This window comes from Mesoplodon densirostris, chromosome 6, assembly GCF_025265405.1.
Source record: "Mesoplodon densirostris isolate mMesDen1 chromosome 6, mMesDen1 primary haplotype, whole genome shotgun sequence".
NCBI lineage: Eukaryota > Metazoa > Chordata > Mammalia > Artiodactyla > Ziphiidae > Mesoplodon > Mesoplodon densirostris.
Window position 1 is genome coordinate 58,377,061 of NC_082666.1, and position 18,918 is coordinate 58,395,978.

Genomic DNA, 18,918 nt, shown 5'->3' on the forward strand with positions numbered 1-18,918 from the left:
CTAGATCCCTCACACATGCCGCAACTTAGAAGTCTGCATGCCACAATGAAGATCCCGCATGTCGCAACTAAGACCCAGCACAGCCTAAATAAATAAATAAATGTTTTTTTAGAAAATGGTCACAGGAAATTAAGAGAAACAGGTAGATACAGAATTTTCCTGCTAAACTCAGTTACTATATTATATTGTTCTATGATCTTCCTTCCAGTGACTGGATGAACTACAGCTTAGGTGAGTTGTTTTCTATATTTGAGATTTTATATCCACATGACATAATTATAGAACTTTCAATAAAAATAAACTGCCTGTAGGTACTTCCACACTGGAAGTATGTAGGTGTATTAATTTCACAGCTCTGAGAAGAAACCAATGATTAACTACACTAATTTTAAGTATGTTTAATAACAATGATACCCAAATTCATTAATAAATGAATTTGAACAAATGCACTTTACAATCCATTAAATGTATTGCTCACTGCAGCCGTTGCAGAAATCATTTTGGAAATAAACACAAACATATACGTATTCACAGAAAATACCACTTATAGCTTTAATATCAAACATAGCTATCACAGTCAGTTCACAAAAAGAGCATAAAGTGCAAAAGCTCCATTTCGAAAGGCCTTGAATTACTCCCAAAGTAATGGAGATTAAATGCTACCACAGCCAGTGGGCCTACCACCCATATACAGCACACCCTATATGAAGTACAGAACAAGGTATATATCTGAAAATACGCTATTTGCTCTGATTACATATTGTGGTTACAATATCGTCTTAAATCTGGTTTAACATATAGGGAAAGATACAATTCAAACAATTAGTCCCTTAGAGTAGGGGTCATTAAAAAAAAAAAAAAAAAACCATCTGTAGGAGAACGATGTCTATAAAATCCATTGAGAATCCCAACCTGGCCCAAGACTCCTCTTTGACCGGCTGGATCAACAGCACCCAGGCAAAGAGCTGGCTATTAAAGGTTCCAAGTTCATCTGGGAAAAAGGAGCTATGAGAGGGGCTCTGGCCAGGCAAGCTTCAGCCCTCACCTGTCCCACAGAGATGGTTCCATGTCAGCCCCGAGGGATAAAGAGCCAGGGAAGGATCACATCCCAGTTTTGGAGCCTTCGGTATGTCACCAGCTCATGTAAGCATAATGAACTAGTAAGAAGTTTTTACACACCTGAGAAATCCAATAAATACGTGATGGTCTTTTTACAAAGCCTGTGCTTGATGCCCATCAAGGTTAGTCCCCCAACAGAACAACTTTGATCCACAATTCATGTTTTATAGGCACTCTTCAGAAGGACAGGCACAGAGTTGCCCCAAAAGGTAGCCTATTACCAAATAGATGTAGATATCTTATCCCCAAATACCTGCAATATATTCACCGAAGTGCTTGTTTTTACATTATAATAATAAAGGGGAGAAAATATTTTCTAAAAATCATCAAACACTATAAAACAAGAATCATTAACTTAAATGATCACTTGGTAAATTAATGTTTTTTAATATTCTAAATCCAGTTCCTGCTGGGTATCTCTCTTAGGCAAATTCTAACCAGAACAAATATCTAATAGCCATGCTGAGTAACTGCCGTGACCTAACTCCTAAATGTCAAATCTCCACTTCCCTGAATTATCAGGGGGGGAAAAAAGGATTCTTGATTGCACATCAATTAATGAAATAAGCTATGCACTTTTTAAAAATCTGAAAACATCAAAACCTGTAGAACCATATATTTAACAGCTATTTTCTATGACTTGTCCATCTAAGTGCAGAAGTATATCAAAAAGCAGAATTCAGTTCATTATTTCTTAGGGCCCATTCATGTGAGGCTCGATTAAAAGGGAAGGCTCAGTAGTAAGTCTTAGAATCCAGTGATGAACACTCAAGAGCATAGCTAACTCTCGTATATCCCAAAACCTGCTCTTCAGGAAAAATATACAACTGGCATTTATATTCCATTCAAGGTACAATATCAACTGTCAGCTCTAAAAGACATCAATTGACAACTATATTAGGAAAAAAAAGACAAGAAGGAAATATATCAAAATATATTAACAATGGTTGTCCTTGAGCTATAGAAGTACACACTTTTTTTCTTCTCCATCAACTTTTCTTAATATCTCCATTTTCTTGGGCCTCCCTGGTGGCGCAAGTGGTTGAGAGTCCGCCTGCCGATGCAGGGGATACGGGTTCGTGCCCCGGTCTGGGAGGATCCCATATGCCGCGGAGCGGCTGGGCCCGTGAGCCATGGCCGCTGAGCCTGCGCGTCCAGAGCCTGCGCGTCCGGAGCCTGTGCTCCGCGACGGGGGAGGTCACAACAGTGAGAGGCCCGCATACCGCAAAAAAAAAAAAAAAAAAAATCTCCATTTTCTTTAAAATGCATGTAGTGCTATGAGCATTATGAATACACATGTAAATATAAATATGCATGATGCCATAAACCTAACTTAAAATAAGATTGGTATATTCCTACTCTTTTTTAAATTTTATTTTATTTATTTATTTATTTTTGGCGGCATTGGGTCTTCGTTGCTGCACGTGGGCTTTCTCTAGTTGCAGCGAGCCGGGGCTACTCTTCGTTGCAGTGTGCAGGTTTCTCATTGCGGTGGCTTCTCTTGTTGCATAGCATGGGCTCTAGGCGCACGGGCTTCAGTAGTTGTGGCACACAGGCTCAGTAGTTGTGGCGCACGGGCTTAGTTGCTCCGCAGCATGTGGGATCTTCCTGCACCAGGGCTCGAACCCGTGTCCCCTGCATTGGCAGGCGGATTCTTAACCACTGCGCCACCAGGGAAGCCCTATTCCTACTCTCTTGATTTACCATCCCACGCTGGCAAGCGTAGTGATTTCTGTTCAAAAGCAAAGTCTTGTCTTCCTCAAATATACCCCATTCCACACTTTTTTCTCAGCCTTCAATTCATCTCATTAAAACCAATCTCTAGAAGGGCATTCTGTTTTTCGTAACAAAAGCATTCTCTCCGAAACTTAGTCATTTGTCTTGTAGGAAAAGCAGAGAAATAGTCCTGTGAGTTAGTGTACTTACTTCCTTACTTCCAGCAGTGTCACATTGTATCCCTATTTCCAAAGGTCACTCAGAACCTTCCAGAAGGGCAATGTCAAAGCCTTGGGGGCTGGAGGTGGTGTTTCCCACGGAACACACCCTTCATTTCATAGGGAGAACCGGTCCCTCCTTAACGGTTGGGACAATGCTCCCATCACTGAGGAGACAGAAATTAAACCTCACACACACACAAAACATTTCCTACACTCTCCGCTTCTCCTTATTTACTTTTTCCCACTAAAGGAGCTGGGCTTAACATACAACAAACTCCCTACTTGGAGCATTCTTATATTGCAGGATGGATGAGACGAGAATCCGTGCCTGGTGGGTCAATCTGGATGGTCTGACATTTCCCTTTAAAGAAAATTCTAGACTTGAAACCCAAAGGACTTAAGAGCAGTTTTTCCAATTCTGTTCCACAAGCCACCTAGGTCTCATATCGGTACATTAAAGATGCCACGAGTATTTAATTCAAATACCGTTTTTTAAGCTATAATAAAGCAACATGTACACTCATTCAATACCAAATTTTTCTACCTTGGAAACCACCAATTTGTTAATTTCCATTTTCACTGCCTTTTATATTATTCACGAAGTGCTATAAGTTTAACCTCAAAATAAACTTAAGCTAATAAAATACAAATTATTTCACACATTAGGTCTCCATAAAGATTTCTTATTGCAAACAGGGCTCTGCTGCTAAAATAATTTAAAAACCACAGAAGTAGAATAAAGTCACTCATTTCTAAAGTCTAAATTCAGTTGCTTCTTGGACTTTTCACCTGCAATTCTGTGCAAATTTTAACCAGAGTAAGAGTTCCCGGACAAGCCAAAAACTGCTACTGCCTGACTCTTACATACTTAGGACAGTGACATGATTCCCATCCACACAAGAAGGACACATCTGTTCTGCCCTCTCCCGTGATGGAATGTTGCAAAGCAAGAGATGCCTGAGTTAAAATGAGTACCCCTGAGGTCACGAATTCCCACCTCGCACCTTGAAGACATATGCGGAGTCTCCCATTCAGCCCAGAGGACAGGAGTTGCAGCCAGTGTCACTTTAGGTGAGAACTCAGAAGGCAAGAGCTTTGCCCTGCTGCACCCAAAGCAGCCAGTGTGTAGTTAAGGCCAGCACTTAAGAAAAGCACGTGGTCAAACGCCAGCACGGAGAAACCACAGGAAGCACCTCATACTGTGAGGATATGGAGTGTAATTCCCACAGTAAATACCAAAGAACGAAGCGGCAAGATTCTTGAGGATAATTTCCAGAATAGGACAGCATACAGGAGGCTTCCAATGAGAACAACTTCTAAAACTTCATGTTTGCTCCAAAGTTTGAACCAGGACCCCTACCACGATTGTCACAGGCCGTTGGCAATGTCACAGAGGTCAAGCAGTAAAGGGGTGGGTCTCTGTATGGAACGCTCACACCACTCACACCGTAGCTAGTCTTCTCTTTGTGTGTTTGAGGGTACTGGGCGGGGACCGTGTCAGCATTTAAAAATTGTGCTTATCTTCAAGAATGGCTTAAAGCGGAGTGTCGTTTTTGGCATAGAGGGCTTTTCTTGTTAGCTTCACCCTGATCTAAAGTCAAGGCCCCATCTCTCAGAAGAGGTAGCAGGAAAAGGACGCACACATGTATGTAAACCCTGGGTTATGGAGAGATGCAAGGGGGGAAACCAGCCTCCTTAGCCACAAGCCCTGTGTGTGTTCCGTTTGCTTTCGTTTCAGGACAGTTTCCCCAAATGAAAATCTCTGGCCTCTTCCACCATACAGTCAGAGGGTCTTGTATGGCGCAGGATTTGTCTGTCAAGGGAGGGTCCGCTCCGAGAGCACATGGGAACGGGGGGATCCAGAGCAAACTCTCTCCAGGAAGCGAGGTGTGTGCAGCGCTGGGTCCCCCACAGGACGGCTCTGCCATGACCATAAAGGACGCAGCCCAATGAGCACTGTAGCTGGAGGTGACACTGAAAAGACACACCTAGTGCCCCTCGGCCCTCCACTTCCCATCTTTGGGAAAGGGGAAGACACCCGCTGCTCCCCAGGCACCGTGGAGTCCTGGCGGCCCACAGACACACTAGTTAGAACCCAAGGGCGCCGAATTTTTAAAAGACAGACCCCACTCCCGATTCTGCGAATCCCCCTGGCTGTCTCTGCTGGCAGATGAAGTTTAGGTGCGAGAGGGAAAATAAGCAGAGAGGCCAGCCACTGCCATGCCATCACGTGATCTTGACTGGTGATTTCTTGTTGGCGCACAGAAGGGACACGTAGGGGACGCCGATGAAGGCCCATCTCTCGCTGGGCCAAAACTTGATGACGGGGCCTTGCTCGGGTATCTCGGAGGCAGCATCAAAGTAGGCGAAGCACACGCAGCCCAGGTAGGCGGCCAGGCAGATGAGGATGTGCCTGCGGTGGAGACGTGGCGGCATGAGAACTGAGAGAACCTGACGCAGGTAAGACTGTGCTCGGGTTTAGCCCGTTCCTCCCTCCCGCTAACCTGTCTCTCCTGGATGCAAAGACAGGCAGGGGCCTCCTTTAATTAAGAAGGGGTGAGGTTGCCCAACAATCCCTGGAATAGCAGAAGAATGGTAACTCCTGAGCCAACAAAGCCTCTTTTGGAATGTTCTAAAACATTCCAGCTTGGTAACAGGAAAAACCTGCAAATGCCTTTGGGGCTCAACCGAGAAGACTGAGGCCCGAGGATACCGCTTATATGCAGAATCTTAAACAAACAAACAAAAAGAACTTATTCACAAAACAGAAACAGACTCACAGACTTAGAGAACGGAACTTTTGGTTCCCACGGAGGAAGAAGCGGGGGAAGGATAGATTGGGAGCTGGGATTGACATGTAAATAAATTGATTAATGAATTAATGAATTAAACTAAAAAAACAAAATAAATAAAACAGAGGCCCTAAGGAAATAACCGATGAGCACGTGGAACTAGTCCCCCCACCCTTCTAGCTTTAATAATCAGCTGTACATATCTGACACCCTTCATTAGGAATAATTTTATACTGATTCATCTGCTTTTGCACTTTAGTAAGGGAACTCTTTTTTTTTTTTTTTTTTTTTTTTTTTTTTTTTTTTGCGGTACGCGGGCCTCTCACTGTTGTGGCCTCTCCCGTTGCGGAGCACAGGCTCCGGACGCGCAGGCTCAGCGGCCATGGCTCACGGGCCCAGCCGCTCCGCGGCATGTGGGATCCTCCCGGACCGGGGCACGAACCCGTGTCCTCTACATTGGCAGGCGGACTGTCAACCACTGCGCCACCAGGGAAGCCCAGGGAAGCCCAGGGAACCCTTTTTTATTACTATTATTAAATTCACTGTGCCTGTAAAAAGTTTTCATATTGATCTTTATCATGCAAGGGACCATTTAAAGGCATGTAATCCTACTTTTGTACCTTATACTGAAACTTAACTCCAGATGAATTAAAGATTGAAAATACATTTAAAGACATATTTAAAGAAAATATTTTTAATAAACTTTGGTGGGGGAGGCCTTTCTTAGAATGACACAAAGTTCAGAAACCCTAAAGGGAATGGCTGTGAGAGCCACATGTAATGCACGTCTCTACATTTAAAAACACATGGAATAAAGATGGCTGTAAGAGTACTACCAGTTTGCTTAGTTGGGAACAGTGTCATTTAAGGGATGTCACAGTCACACTGTAATGCATACAGAAGGGAGAGAAAAAAAAAAAACCTAAAGGAAAAGACTGACAGATGTGAGAACATGAAAATTTTAAACCAGTATGGCACAAAATATCATTAACGTACTGAAAGATAAATGGGAAACTGGGGGTAAATATTTGCACCATATGACAAAGAATTAAAGTCCCTATCTTACAAAGAACCTAAAGACTAATCATCTCATAGGGTGTCTGAGATTTGCTTTAAATAATCTGGGTGTGGGTGGGTAGTGGGTGAAGGTGGCATGAATGAGATTGGCCTCATGTAGATACTACTGAAGCTATGTGTTGCCTAGCTGGGGGCTCCATGTATTATTCTTTGTACTTTTGAAAATGTTGCAAGTGTGCCCAATAAATGGCATATAGGTAGTAAAGAGTAATGACTGTCTCCTATGTGTCAGGCGCTAGGTGCTGGATATAAACTTTTAAAAATGGAAACACTCCACAGGGATGATAAAGAAACTTAAAAGGCACATTTCAAAAGAGGAAAGATATAGTAATTTTACATTTGAAAACATGCCCAACAAAATACTAATTTTTTTAAAAGACATGAAAATAAAAATAAAATCTTTTCAGGTTAACAAAGATTTTTTTTAAAGTTACTAATATCCAGTATATGTGAAAGTGTATCTTACAGATACACTTTTACTATCTTACAGATTTTAGTAAAAAGTGTTAGTTGATATAATATCTCTGGATTTGGCAACATATTATAATTTAACCTAAGGACACAATTCAGGCATATGAACAAATACAGATGTTCACTACCAATTATTTGTAAAAGCGGAAAGTTAGAAATAACCTAAATATCCATTAATAGAGAGGTTGGTTAAATGAATTATAAAGCATCCATATTGTGCGGTATTAACTGGACACAAAAACTGTTGAAGATAATATAAACGCACTGGTAAGGAAAGCTGTCTATGATCTAGTATTTAGTTTAAACAACAAAAGAAGGACCAGTATGCATCATGTATAGAATGATGTTATTTTTGTTTTTAAAAGTAGAATTAGAGAACTATGTATATAAAGCCCCTGGAAGGATACACTTCAGGCTGTTAACAATTGTTCTCTCTCTTTGGTGGACAGAATTATGAAAGTCTCTCTTTCTATACTTACCTATAGTTTAAATTTGTTATAATAAATAAATATGTCACTTTACAACTGGGATGAAAAAATGGTTCAACTTTGTTTTTGTTTTTATTTTGAGGCCACACCACACAGCATGTGCGATCTTAGTTCCCCGACCAGGGATCAAACCTGCGCCCCCTGCAGTGGACGCACAGAGTCTTAACCACTGGACCACAGGGGAAGTCTCAGAAAATGGTTCAACTTTAGGGAAAAAAAAAAAACCACCTCAGAAAGTACACCAAATTTAGAAACAAATTAAGTTGGAATCCAAGTTATCACAGTCTACTTTTTGAATTTTACTTAAATCACTGTGTGATAAGGGAACTTGGATCAATTAAAAACGTACTGTATCTTCAGTGAGATCCTATTTACACAGGTGGATACATTTATCAAAATTTACCAGACTACACAGTTAAGATCTGTGCATTTGATTATTCCCAGGAAGAAAACCACTGGATTTCCTCCTCAGCTTTCTGAGTACAGGATTCTCCGCACTGTTTTGTAGCTTTCTTTTTCTTAACAGTGTATCCTGAGCCTTCTAAACTAGAGATGCTCCAATTCCCCATTACTGAGTTCCTAGACTGGTTTGATGTCACCAGGTGGGTGATCCTGAACAATTCACTTTACTTCTCTGGGCTTCTGTCTCTACTTGTCAAATGAATGGGTGAGACTGTCCCCAGGTGACCTGTGAGGCCTAGGCTGGTCACTCAGGCTCAAAAGGCGTGCTTGGTTCCTATTCAGGACCATCCTATCCTCATATCACATCTGTCCCACGCCTTCGCCGCCTTCGCCACCTTCCCCCACCCTGGAGATCTAGCTAGAGCTCAGGTTACGGATTCAAGTTCCAAGCTCCTTTCTGCTTTAATAATGGAGCTAGAGGTGAGAGACCACAGACACGAAGCACAGACAATTAGGTCTGTTTGTTCCGGCTAAGCCTGCTCCCTGGAGCTGTTTCTGCTTTTTCTATCGCTTCTGAAACGTCTGACAGTCTACTTGAGGAGAGGAGGCACCCAGACTCAGCTCTGTCCCCTGTGTACACTTGTGCCCCCTGCAGGGAGAACGGAGTGACAGCGAGTGTAGGCCCTGCCTGGTGACCACCCACCCCACCACGAGCGGGGCTCACCACACGCAGTGCAGGTAGGGAAAGTGGAAGGACGACAGCAGCTCACAGAAGGCCCGGTCACTGATCCAGCAGAAGAGGGCGAGGGTCCACCAGAGGCCCGAGAAGAGGCCCAGCTTAAAAACACGCACGTTGTCACACCTGCCCGGGGATGTAGAGAACAGCTCGCGTCAGTCCTGGCTCCTGTTACCTTGCTGGCCACTTCTTCTCTGCTTCCTCTTGCCTCCCTGGCCCCTTGGCACTGGGGTTCCCACCCAACGCCCTGTCACACGTGCTCACGGATGTAAACACCGTATGTACCCTGATGGCTCATAAAGCCACACTCCTCACCGAGGCCTCTCCTTGACTCCAGACTTAACAAACCACATGTCACATTCTTGACATGTCCACCCAATGTCCAGTGTTGATATAAAGTTCACACGTCCACAACGTACTCCTAAATCCTTCCTTCTGCCCAATGCCCAGCCCTCTCAGGAAGAGGTCACTCTGTGCTTTCAGGACCTCAGGCCAAGAATTTTGGAGTCCTTGTTCTCTTTCTCACACACCCCACATTCAATCCATCAGCCCCTCAATATATATCCAAAATCTGACCTCTTCCCATCACGTCCACCTGGGTCCAAGCCACCATCATCTCCTGCCTGTGTTACAGCCACTGCCTCCATCCACCCCCGCTCCTACAGTCACCTCTCAACGCCCTGCCCAAAAGCCTCCGACTGTGTCTTCTCCCAGAGGGCAAGCCAAAGTGCTCACGGAGGCCACAAGGCCCCAGTGTGCTGGCTTCTCCTCTGTGCTCCACCCCCGTCCTCCATACTCTGCCCCTCACTGCCTCTGCTCATCAAACCCACCAGGGATCTCTGCCATTCCTCCAAAATCCTGGGCGCATTCCTCCAGGCCTTAGCACTTGCCGTTCCTGCCACCTGGAATGCTGTTCCCAGATACACACGCGGCTCGCCACCTCCAGGTCTTTGCTCAGATGTCACTCAGTGAGCCCTCTGCTGAGCACTGTTTCTAACCATCGCACCACCTGTTTCTACCCACTAAGTGACCCTCGCTATCACCTTCTTCCCTCCTCTAGTTCTCTCTGTAGTGATTACAGCCCCGCTGACATCTTCTGTGTTTTCCTTATACATTTAAGACCTATCTCCTACCAGCAGGTAAGCTGCTCACTGCTGCATCTCCAGCCCCTGGGACAGTGCCAGGCACACAGGAGACTCACAGTACTCCTGAACGCACACTGGAACAAAAGCATTTCTGAAACAAATCCCAGCAGCTCAAAGGAAATTTCAGCTGCCGTTTTCTTTCCTTGTCACCAAATGGCTCACAAAGTGGGTGACTTCTATTCCTAGGGAGAAATGCCCAGAGGCAGTTGGTGCCTGAGGGTCCTTCGAACCCTCCCTCAGGGTCTCTTTCCCTTAAAGGACTGCTCCCCAGTCAGTCAAGCTTGCTCACTCTCAGGGGTCAGCATCTAACGTAATATCTGCACCCAAGAAGGGCTCATATTTATTGGTTCGTATTTGTTGAACGAGTAGACGGTGTCAAAAGCCTGACTTGCTGGTACCTTTCCCAGCTGCCTGATAGAAACATGAGTAAAAGCATCAGTGAAAAAATGGGATGGACAGCAGGCTCAGAGAGACCCGCTCAAAAAACAAACTGAGAAACCCTGTCGGTAGGAGGGCTAAATGCACCACTTGAAACAATTTTTGAAAGAATTAATAGAGCCCCATGACATAAGTAGTGACTACTTTCCAGTTTAGTGACGAAAACAGAGATGAACAATTTCCATTTTCCCTCTTCTCTTCAGCACACCCTCCTCTGAACGGCTCACCCTTGGACCCGCGGCCCCTCTCCCACAGCCCTGTCCCCTCACTCCGCCCATTCTTCTCCACTCCTGCAGGTATCAGCTTCAAGGGCACTTTCTCAAATAGACTTTCTCTGACAGCCCAAGTACCATCGAACTCCCCCATCACATTCTCTCCTGGGGCCCTGCCATCTTCCCTCATAACATGCATCACAAGCTGAGACTGTGTATTTGTTTAAGTGTTTGTTAATACCTAGTATCCGCCTAGACTGTAAGACCAATGAGAGCAGGAACTAGGCCTACTCTTTTACTAATGTATATCCAGCATCTAGCAACAGTGCCTGGTCCAGAATAGGCACTTAAAAATAAGGCTTGCTCCATGAACAGATAAAACTGTCCTTCACTTCTTTATTTTAACTGCCTCCTAGTGATCTGATCAGAACACTTTTTTAGATTTAAAAAAAAAAAAAAAAAACAGTAACAATATTGATTGGGTACCAAATTCTCAGAATCCACACCAGGCACTGTACAAGGCAAAATAAGCAGGCCTGGGCTTCCCTGGTGGCGCAGTGGTTAAGAATCTGCCTGCCAATGCAGGAGACATGGGTTCGAGCCCGGGTCCGGGAAGATCCCACATGCCGCAGAGCAACTAAGCTCGTGTGCCACAACTACTGAGCCTGCGCTCGAGGGCCCATGAGCCACAACTACTGGGCCCATGTGCCATAACTACTGAAGCCCGCATGCCTAGAGCCCGTGCTCTGCAGCAAGAGAAGCCACCACAATGAGAAGCCCGCGCACCACAGCGAAGAGTAGCCCCCGCTCGTGGCAACCAGAGAAAAGCCCGCATGCAGCAACGAAGACCCAACGCAGCCAAAAATAAAATAAAAATTTATTCAAAAAAATAATAATAAACAGGCCTCTTGCCATGTTAAAAGGTAAAATGAAAACTAACAAAAACAAGCATCAACAAATATGTAGACAGTTAGCCTGGTATAACAGGAGCTATGTAAGCTCAATTTAACTAAACCTAGGAAATCTGGTTTAAGGGCCACACCAGCACAGTGAGCTGCAGATGCAGCGTAGGTGGCAAGAGAGGCTGAAAGGCAGGTGGTCACGGAAGAGGTGGGGCGGGGCAGACACTTGTGAAGCAGGGAGGGAAAGCAAAGTCCTGCAGAGGCAGGGACTCAGGGCACCTGGTACTGACCCTTTCTCTGCTTCTGGAGACACAGGTCCTGCTGTACACCACTAACAAGGGCTATGTGAACTTGAGGCTTGTCCAAACCTGCACTTCATCAGGTTTTATCCCCACTTTTCAGGGCTTTTATCACAATGTCAATGTGAGGTTAAAAGCAGGACACAAGTCATATATATACACACATATATATCAGGACCCTATTTTAGGATAGAAAAACTGAGAGGATGGCTGTCGTTTCTTCTCTTCTTGACCCTTTGTTGTGCTCTCAAAGTTTTCCTTAACAATAAATTCACTCCTATAATCAGAAAAAGTCTATTTCAAAATATCCTCAACACAGCTGAGTCACTTGGTGATGTGACAAGACAAATGTCAGTCAATGTCAGGCCATGACCCCCAGGCATAAGAAAATTTTGTTTCCTCCTGGTCTGAGAGAAGGTTTAATAAGGACAATGAACCTATGAAAAGACTAGAAACAAGCTCTCGGAATGAGGCTAATGAGAAATGGAAAGCTAAAAAACAGCCCCTCCCCTATCTGTTCTCAGCAGAGGGAGGTGGGATGAGGAACATTTAGCTGAGACATGACACATCATTGCTGATGACAAGCAGGGAACACTCTGGAAGGACATGACAAGAGCGACGGGGCATCTTCTTGCTGGGGATGTTATCAAAGCAGGCCAACAAGCATCTTCTCTTTCCTCTCCGGGACCTGAGTGGAAAGTGTGACACAGCAGTGTACGGGGTCCTCGTCCCTGCCCACGTGGAGTTACGTCAAGCAGAGGAGACAGACATTGAGCAAAACAACAGCACGAATACTTTTTTAATTACAACCAAGATGGGGGCCATAAAGGAGAAGTTTGGGGTGCTATGAGAGCATATAAATGGTTGAGCCAAAACCTGAAGGATGAGCAGAAGTGAACCAAGCAAGAGGGTCAGAAAGAAGGGACAGCGTGAACCCAGACCTGGAGCCGGGAGGAGCCAGGCCCCCCTGGGGACACGGAAGGTCAGAATGGCTGGAGGACAAAATGTAAGGGGAGCTTTGTGGGGGAGAGATCCACAGGCAGGGACCATGTGGGGGATTTTGAACTTCAACCTAATTGTGATGCCAACCAATAGAAAAATAATGGTGATCAGATGAGATGACTGGGGAAGGAAGAGGAAGCCAGACTTCTGGCTTGAGCAAATGGGTAAATGGTGCTCTAATTTTCTGAGGCTGGAAATACTAAGAGAGCCAGAACTGGAAAGGGAGATCAGGAATCTGGGTTTGGATGAGTTGGATTTGAGATGCCTGTGACATGTGGAGTTGGAGAGGTCAGGCAGGCAGCTAGGTACACAGTGGTGGAGTAGAAGGAAGGACTGGGTTAGAGCCATTTGCATACGTACAGGAATTAAAGCCATGGAGTAGGTGAGAGGTTGTAGGGGGAAGTATAGTGGGAGAAAAGCAGAGAGGTGAGGGTGTACCTTATGGGGTCCCTGCATGGACAGGTGCATAGAAAAGAAGGAGCTTACATGAGGGGCTTAAGAGGACCTGCCGCAGAGTTGGTAGAAACTCAGGAGGGCATGGTGTCATAGGAATCACGGGAAAGAATGTTCCAAGGACGAGGGGGTGAATTGTGCAGAGAGCTGGGATTCAGGAGGACAGAAAAATGACCATTGGATGAACAACCAAGAGGGTTTGGGTATTGAAGTGGGGACAGAGCCAGACTGGAGTGGCTTGAAGACTAAATGAGAGGTGATGGATGGAGACAACGTGTGTGTGTGTGTGTGTGTGTGTGTGTGTGTGTGTGTGTGCGTGTGTGTGTGGCCACGCCACATGGCTTACAAGGATCTTAGTTCCTCGACCAGGGATTGAACCCGGGCCACAGCCGTGAAGGCCACAGCCGTGAAATCTCCGAGTCCTAACCACTGGACCGTCCAGGGAATCCCCTGGAGACAACTTTTAAATAAGTGTGGCTGCAACAGACAGGAGAGAGAAAGCGTGACGGCTGGAGACAGATGTGATTGAGTCCAGGTTTGGGTGTTAGAGAAGATGGGGGAGACTCAAACACGGCTGCAGGCTAATGGGATGGATCCTTTGGAGAGGGAGGGATGACACAGTAGACAAGTTACAGGGGTGAACTACGCATAGGAGAAGGGGGATTATCAAGGGGTAGAAAGGCTGACCCTAGGTGGAAGGGGGGATACTTCCCATGATGCGGCAATTTGCTAATGTCGTGATGAAGACCAATTAGCAGTAGTGATGACTAGCTTTTTAGGGGCCAAGATTTTAAGTATGGAACAGAAATTATTTCCTCTGTAGTTACTTTCAAAGGTTGGAATATTAAAGAAAGATATGTTTCCCTGCTTAAAGATCACAGTTGTGAAGCAAAATTTAAACCTTAAAATCATCTGCCCTAACCACTTGTCTTTCATTTGCTCTTGTTTAGGTAATATGAATTTAAAAGTTTCCCTTTCCTTAGCTACTTTTTAACAAAATTATAGACTAAAACAGATGATTAGACTCAGAAGTTAAAATGACAACTAGATTGCAATGAATTCTCAAGAAACAAAGCTAAGTGCAGAACATTCTATTGACTTCAGGCCTAATAGCAGGCAGCATCACTGGACTGTTACAAATCCATTCAGATGTCTTTATCGGCAATTTATTGGGTTGGCCAAAAAGCGCCTTCAGCTTTTAAGTAAAAATAAAAGTCACATTTTTCGTTTTCACCAAGAACTTTATTGAACATATTCACCCTTTTGTTCCACTACCTTCTGCCATTTTTCAGGCAACTTCATAATTCCACTTTTGCAAAATGTTTTATCTTTTTGAGCACCTGTTCCAGGTGACTTTACAGTCTTCCAGGAAACTGAAATTTTTTCCAGTAAGAGAATTTTGTAAAGACCCAAATAAACAGAAATCTAAGTAGACATTTCTTCAAAGAAAACATACAGATGGCCAAAAAGCACATGAAAAGATGCTCAACATCACTAATTATCAAAAAAATGCAAATCAGAACTACAATGAGGTATCACCTGACAGCAGTCAGAATGGTCATCATCAAAAAGTCTACAAACAATAAATGCTGGAGAGGGTGTGGAGAAAAGGGAACCCTCTTGCACTCTTGGTGGGAATGTAAATTGATACAGCCACTATGGAGAACAGTATGGAGGTTCCTTAAAAAACTAAAAATAGGGCTTCCCTGGTGGCGCAGTGGTTGAGAGTCCGCCTGCCGATGCAGGGGACACGGGTTCGTGGCCCGATCCGGGAAGATCCCACATGCCGCAGAGCGGCTAGGCCCGTGAGCCATGGCCGCTGAGGCTGCGCATCCGGAGCCTGTGCTCCACAACAGGAGAGGCCACAACAGTGAGAGGCCCGCGTACCGGAAAAAAAAAAAAAAACTAAAAATAGAACTACCATGTGACCCAGCAATCCCACTACTGGGCATATACCCTGAAAAAACCATAATTGAAAAAGAGTCATGTACCACAATGTTCACTGCAGCTCTATTTACAGTAGCCAGGACATGGAAGCAACTTAAGTGTCCATCGACAGAGGAGTGGATAAAGATGATGTGGCACATATATACAATGGAATATTACTCAGACAAAACTTTTTATCTTTTTGAGCAAAGAACTGTTCCAGATGCCTTTTACAGTCTTCCAGGGAATTGAAATTTCTTCTGTTAGGAGAATTTTGTGAAGACCGAAATAAATGGAAATCCGAAGGTGCAATGTCTGGTGAATATGATGGATGAATCAGAACTTCCCAGCCAAGCTGTAACAGTTTTTAACTGGTCATCAAAGAAACATGCAGTCTTGCGTTATCCTGATGGAAGATTATGCGTTTTCTGTTGACTAATTCTGGATGCTTTTCGCCGAGTGCTGCTTTCAGTTGGTCTAACTGGGAGCAGTATCTGTTGGAATTAATCGTTTGGTTTTCCAGAAGGAGCTCATAATACGGGACTCCCTTCCAATCCCACCATATACACAACATCACCTTCTTTGGATGAAGGTGTGGTTGGTCGTGGTTCATTTCGCTTGCCCCACGATCTCTTCCATTCCACATTATTGTACAGCATCCACTGTTCATTGCCCGTCACAATTTGTTTTAAAAATGGAAGGTTTTCATTACGTTTAAGCAGAGAATCGCATGCAGAAATACAGTAAAGAAGGTTTTTCTCGCTTAACTTACATGCAACACAAACATCAAAGCCATGAACATAACCAAGCTGGTACAAATGATTTTCAAGGCTTGATTTGGATATTTTGAGTATGTTGGCTATCTCCCTCATGGTATAACGTTGACTGTTCCCAATTAACGTCTCGATTTGATCACTATCAACTTCACCTGGTGTACCCGAATGGGGAGCATCATCCAGTGAGATATCTCCAGAACGAAACTTCACAAACCCTTTTGACATGTTCGATCAGTCACAGCACCTTCTCCATACACTGCACAAATCTTTTTTTGCATTTTGGTTGCATTTTTACCTTTCTTGAAATAATAAAGCATAGTAAGCCAAAAATGTTGCTTTTTTTCTTCCATCTTCAATATTAAAATGGCTACAAAAATTCACCAATTTTAATGTCTTTTTTAAAATTTATTTTTGGCTGCGTTGGGTCTTGGCTGCTGGGCATGGGCTTTCTCTAGTTGCGGCGTGCAGGGACTACTCTTCGTTGCGGTGCGCGGATTTCTCATTACGGTGGCTTCTCTTGTTGCAGAGCACGGGCTCTAGGCGTGCGGGCTTCAGTAGTTGTGGCTCGTGGGCTCTAGAGCGCAGGCTCAGTAGTTGTGGCACACAGCCTCAGTAGTTGTGGCACATGGGCTTAGTTGTTCCGCAGCATGTGGGATCTTCCCGGACCAGGGCTCAAACCCACGTCCCCTGCGTTGGCAGGCGGATTCTTAACCACTGCACCACCAGAGAAGTCCCGATAAGTGGTTTTTTTAAGTGCACGCTAATATGACAGCTGTCACATACAATCTAACAAAATTGTTTTGAATGAAGTTAAAGACAACTAAGTACTACTAGAGCCATCTTATGGAAAAAAACCGAATGAAACTTTTGGCCAACCCAATAATTGTTTTCCAAAGAGCTTTAAGATCTGTTAGTGTTCTGAAATGGGTCTCTTACTTCCCAGGTCCGTGAAGGCTACTCAAAGCCGACAAGACAAGACAGGACAGAGTCTGTCCATTGCCAGCCAGCAAGTTTAAATACCTCTTCAACCACCTTTGACCCTGCCTGGTATTGCTGATAATCAAAACAACACCCAGAGGCAAAGCAATGGAAGGAAATATATACGTTTCCACTCAAAACAAAGACTGAGAGAAAGCTGATAACGCATTACACAGAAAAACTCTCACTAAGGTAGACAAATATAAGACTTCAATTAAGAGCATCTATGTCCATGACCATGAGTCATGAGTTAAAATGGATGTCTACAAGTGAGTGCAGAGAAAAAGAAGCATTTTCAAAGAGTATTACAATAAGGGCAGTGGTTGGGTTGTGTTTTCATTGGGGCTGAATAAGATAGTCATAAACACACAAGAGCTAAACTAAAATGTTTCTGGATATCAACCTGAACTCTGCACATACAACTTCCCACAAGAAAATGCTTATGCCAACAGCAAAGGCTTTACCTGATAGACTGTAAGAAACTAAGCCTCAGAGAAAGTAGCAGTGCTGCTTTGTATATAGACATTCATTTCTTTTTCCTTCTGTGTGTAAATGCAATAGCCTCTCTAGGACTTTGCTTTCCTCCTTATTCTTATCACATGAGCACATCTGTTCTCCTTTCTACAGAATTAACTCTAGGCAGCTTGGTCTAGGTACTCACCAGGTCCTTGAGATGTTCCTCCTAAGCTAGCTTTGAACCATTGGGATGCATTGCATACACTGCTCCCCTCTTTCTGAAAATGAGATCATTAACATTTTGGACCAAACCAGGCAACTTGATGCTAATCCAAAAGTCAGGAACTACTCTTTGTGAGGGGTAACTCCTCTTCCACATTCAAGGGCAGTAAAAGAACCAGGAGTTGGTTTGCTCCTATCCCAGGGACAGCCTCAGGACCAGGCAGGAAGACCTGCACCCACCTCCTTAGCTCGGCAACAAGCAGCGCTGTGCAAGGAACCCCCAGGGTCATCAGAGAGATGTTGTTGATGGCAGGCTTGACAAACGCCAGGCACGTTGTAACTGCAGACAGGACGCAGACCACCGCCTTGAATCTGCCCCTACATGGGTGAAAGCAAACCAAATCCATTAGCAAAGGAGGTCGTGTTGGTTTGTTGAATGCTGGCAAAGTACGGGCACTGCTGATGGGACTGCAAGCTCAAAAGACATTCTGCACTAAGTACCAGGAACCTAAAAACCATTCTCACACACTGGCTCGGTTATTCTAGGAATTTATCCTCAGGAAGCAATAAGAAATTTTCAAAATATTTAGCCATGAAAATGGTAAAATTAAAATCAACCTAAATCCCTAAGGGTGAGATATAAATACTTGATTTTTTTTAGTGGCATTTCTCTGTATGTTTTTTTCAGCATGTTTTTTTTCTCTGTATGTTTTTTTCAACATGTTTTTTTCTCTGTATGTTTTACAGCATGATTGGGCAAACTCTCTCTGTAAAGGGTCAGATAGTAAATATTTTAGGTTTTGCAGGTCACAGGGTCTCTGCCTCAGCTACTCAACTCTGCCACTGTGGACAGCAAGTAAGCAAATGGGCATGGCTATGCACCAATAAAACTTGATTTGCAAAAACAGGCAAGGGGCCCATCTGGCTGAAGAACATAGTCTGCCAACCCCTGTTCTACAAGGTGAACATGTATGACCTTTAGAAGAAAAACAGAGACCATTTACAAACCATAAAACTTCCTAGATTAAAAGAAAAAAATGCCCTGTGTCTAGCACACAAAAGTCTAAAATTCTAGTGTCTATATTTA

The 18,918-nt window shown here is 44.2% G+C and overlaps 1 protein-coding gene across 3 annotated transcripts in view; it reads right to left on the reverse strand.

Moving 5' to 3' along the window:
- Nucleotides 1–3,725: 3,725 nt before the first annotated feature.
- Nucleotides 3,726–18,918, reverse strand: part of ACER2 (alkaline ceramidase 2) — a 53,497-nt gene continuing 38,304 nt past the window's right edge. For all 3 annotated transcript variants that reach the window (XM_060102131.1, XM_060102130.1, XM_060102128.1), the window contains 3 exons: nucleotides 18,072–18,209; nucleotides 9,011–9,148; nucleotides 3,726–5,469 (listed from right to left, as the gene is read on the reverse strand). In XM_060102131.1, coding sequence (XP_059958114.1) covers nucleotides 5,283–5,469; nucleotides 9,011–9,148; nucleotides 18,072–18,209 — 463 coding nt within the window. In that variant the 3' untranslated portion in view covers nucleotides 3,726–5,282. The remainder of the gene's footprint in view (nucleotides 5,470–9,010; nucleotides 9,149–18,071; nucleotides 18,210–18,918) is intronic.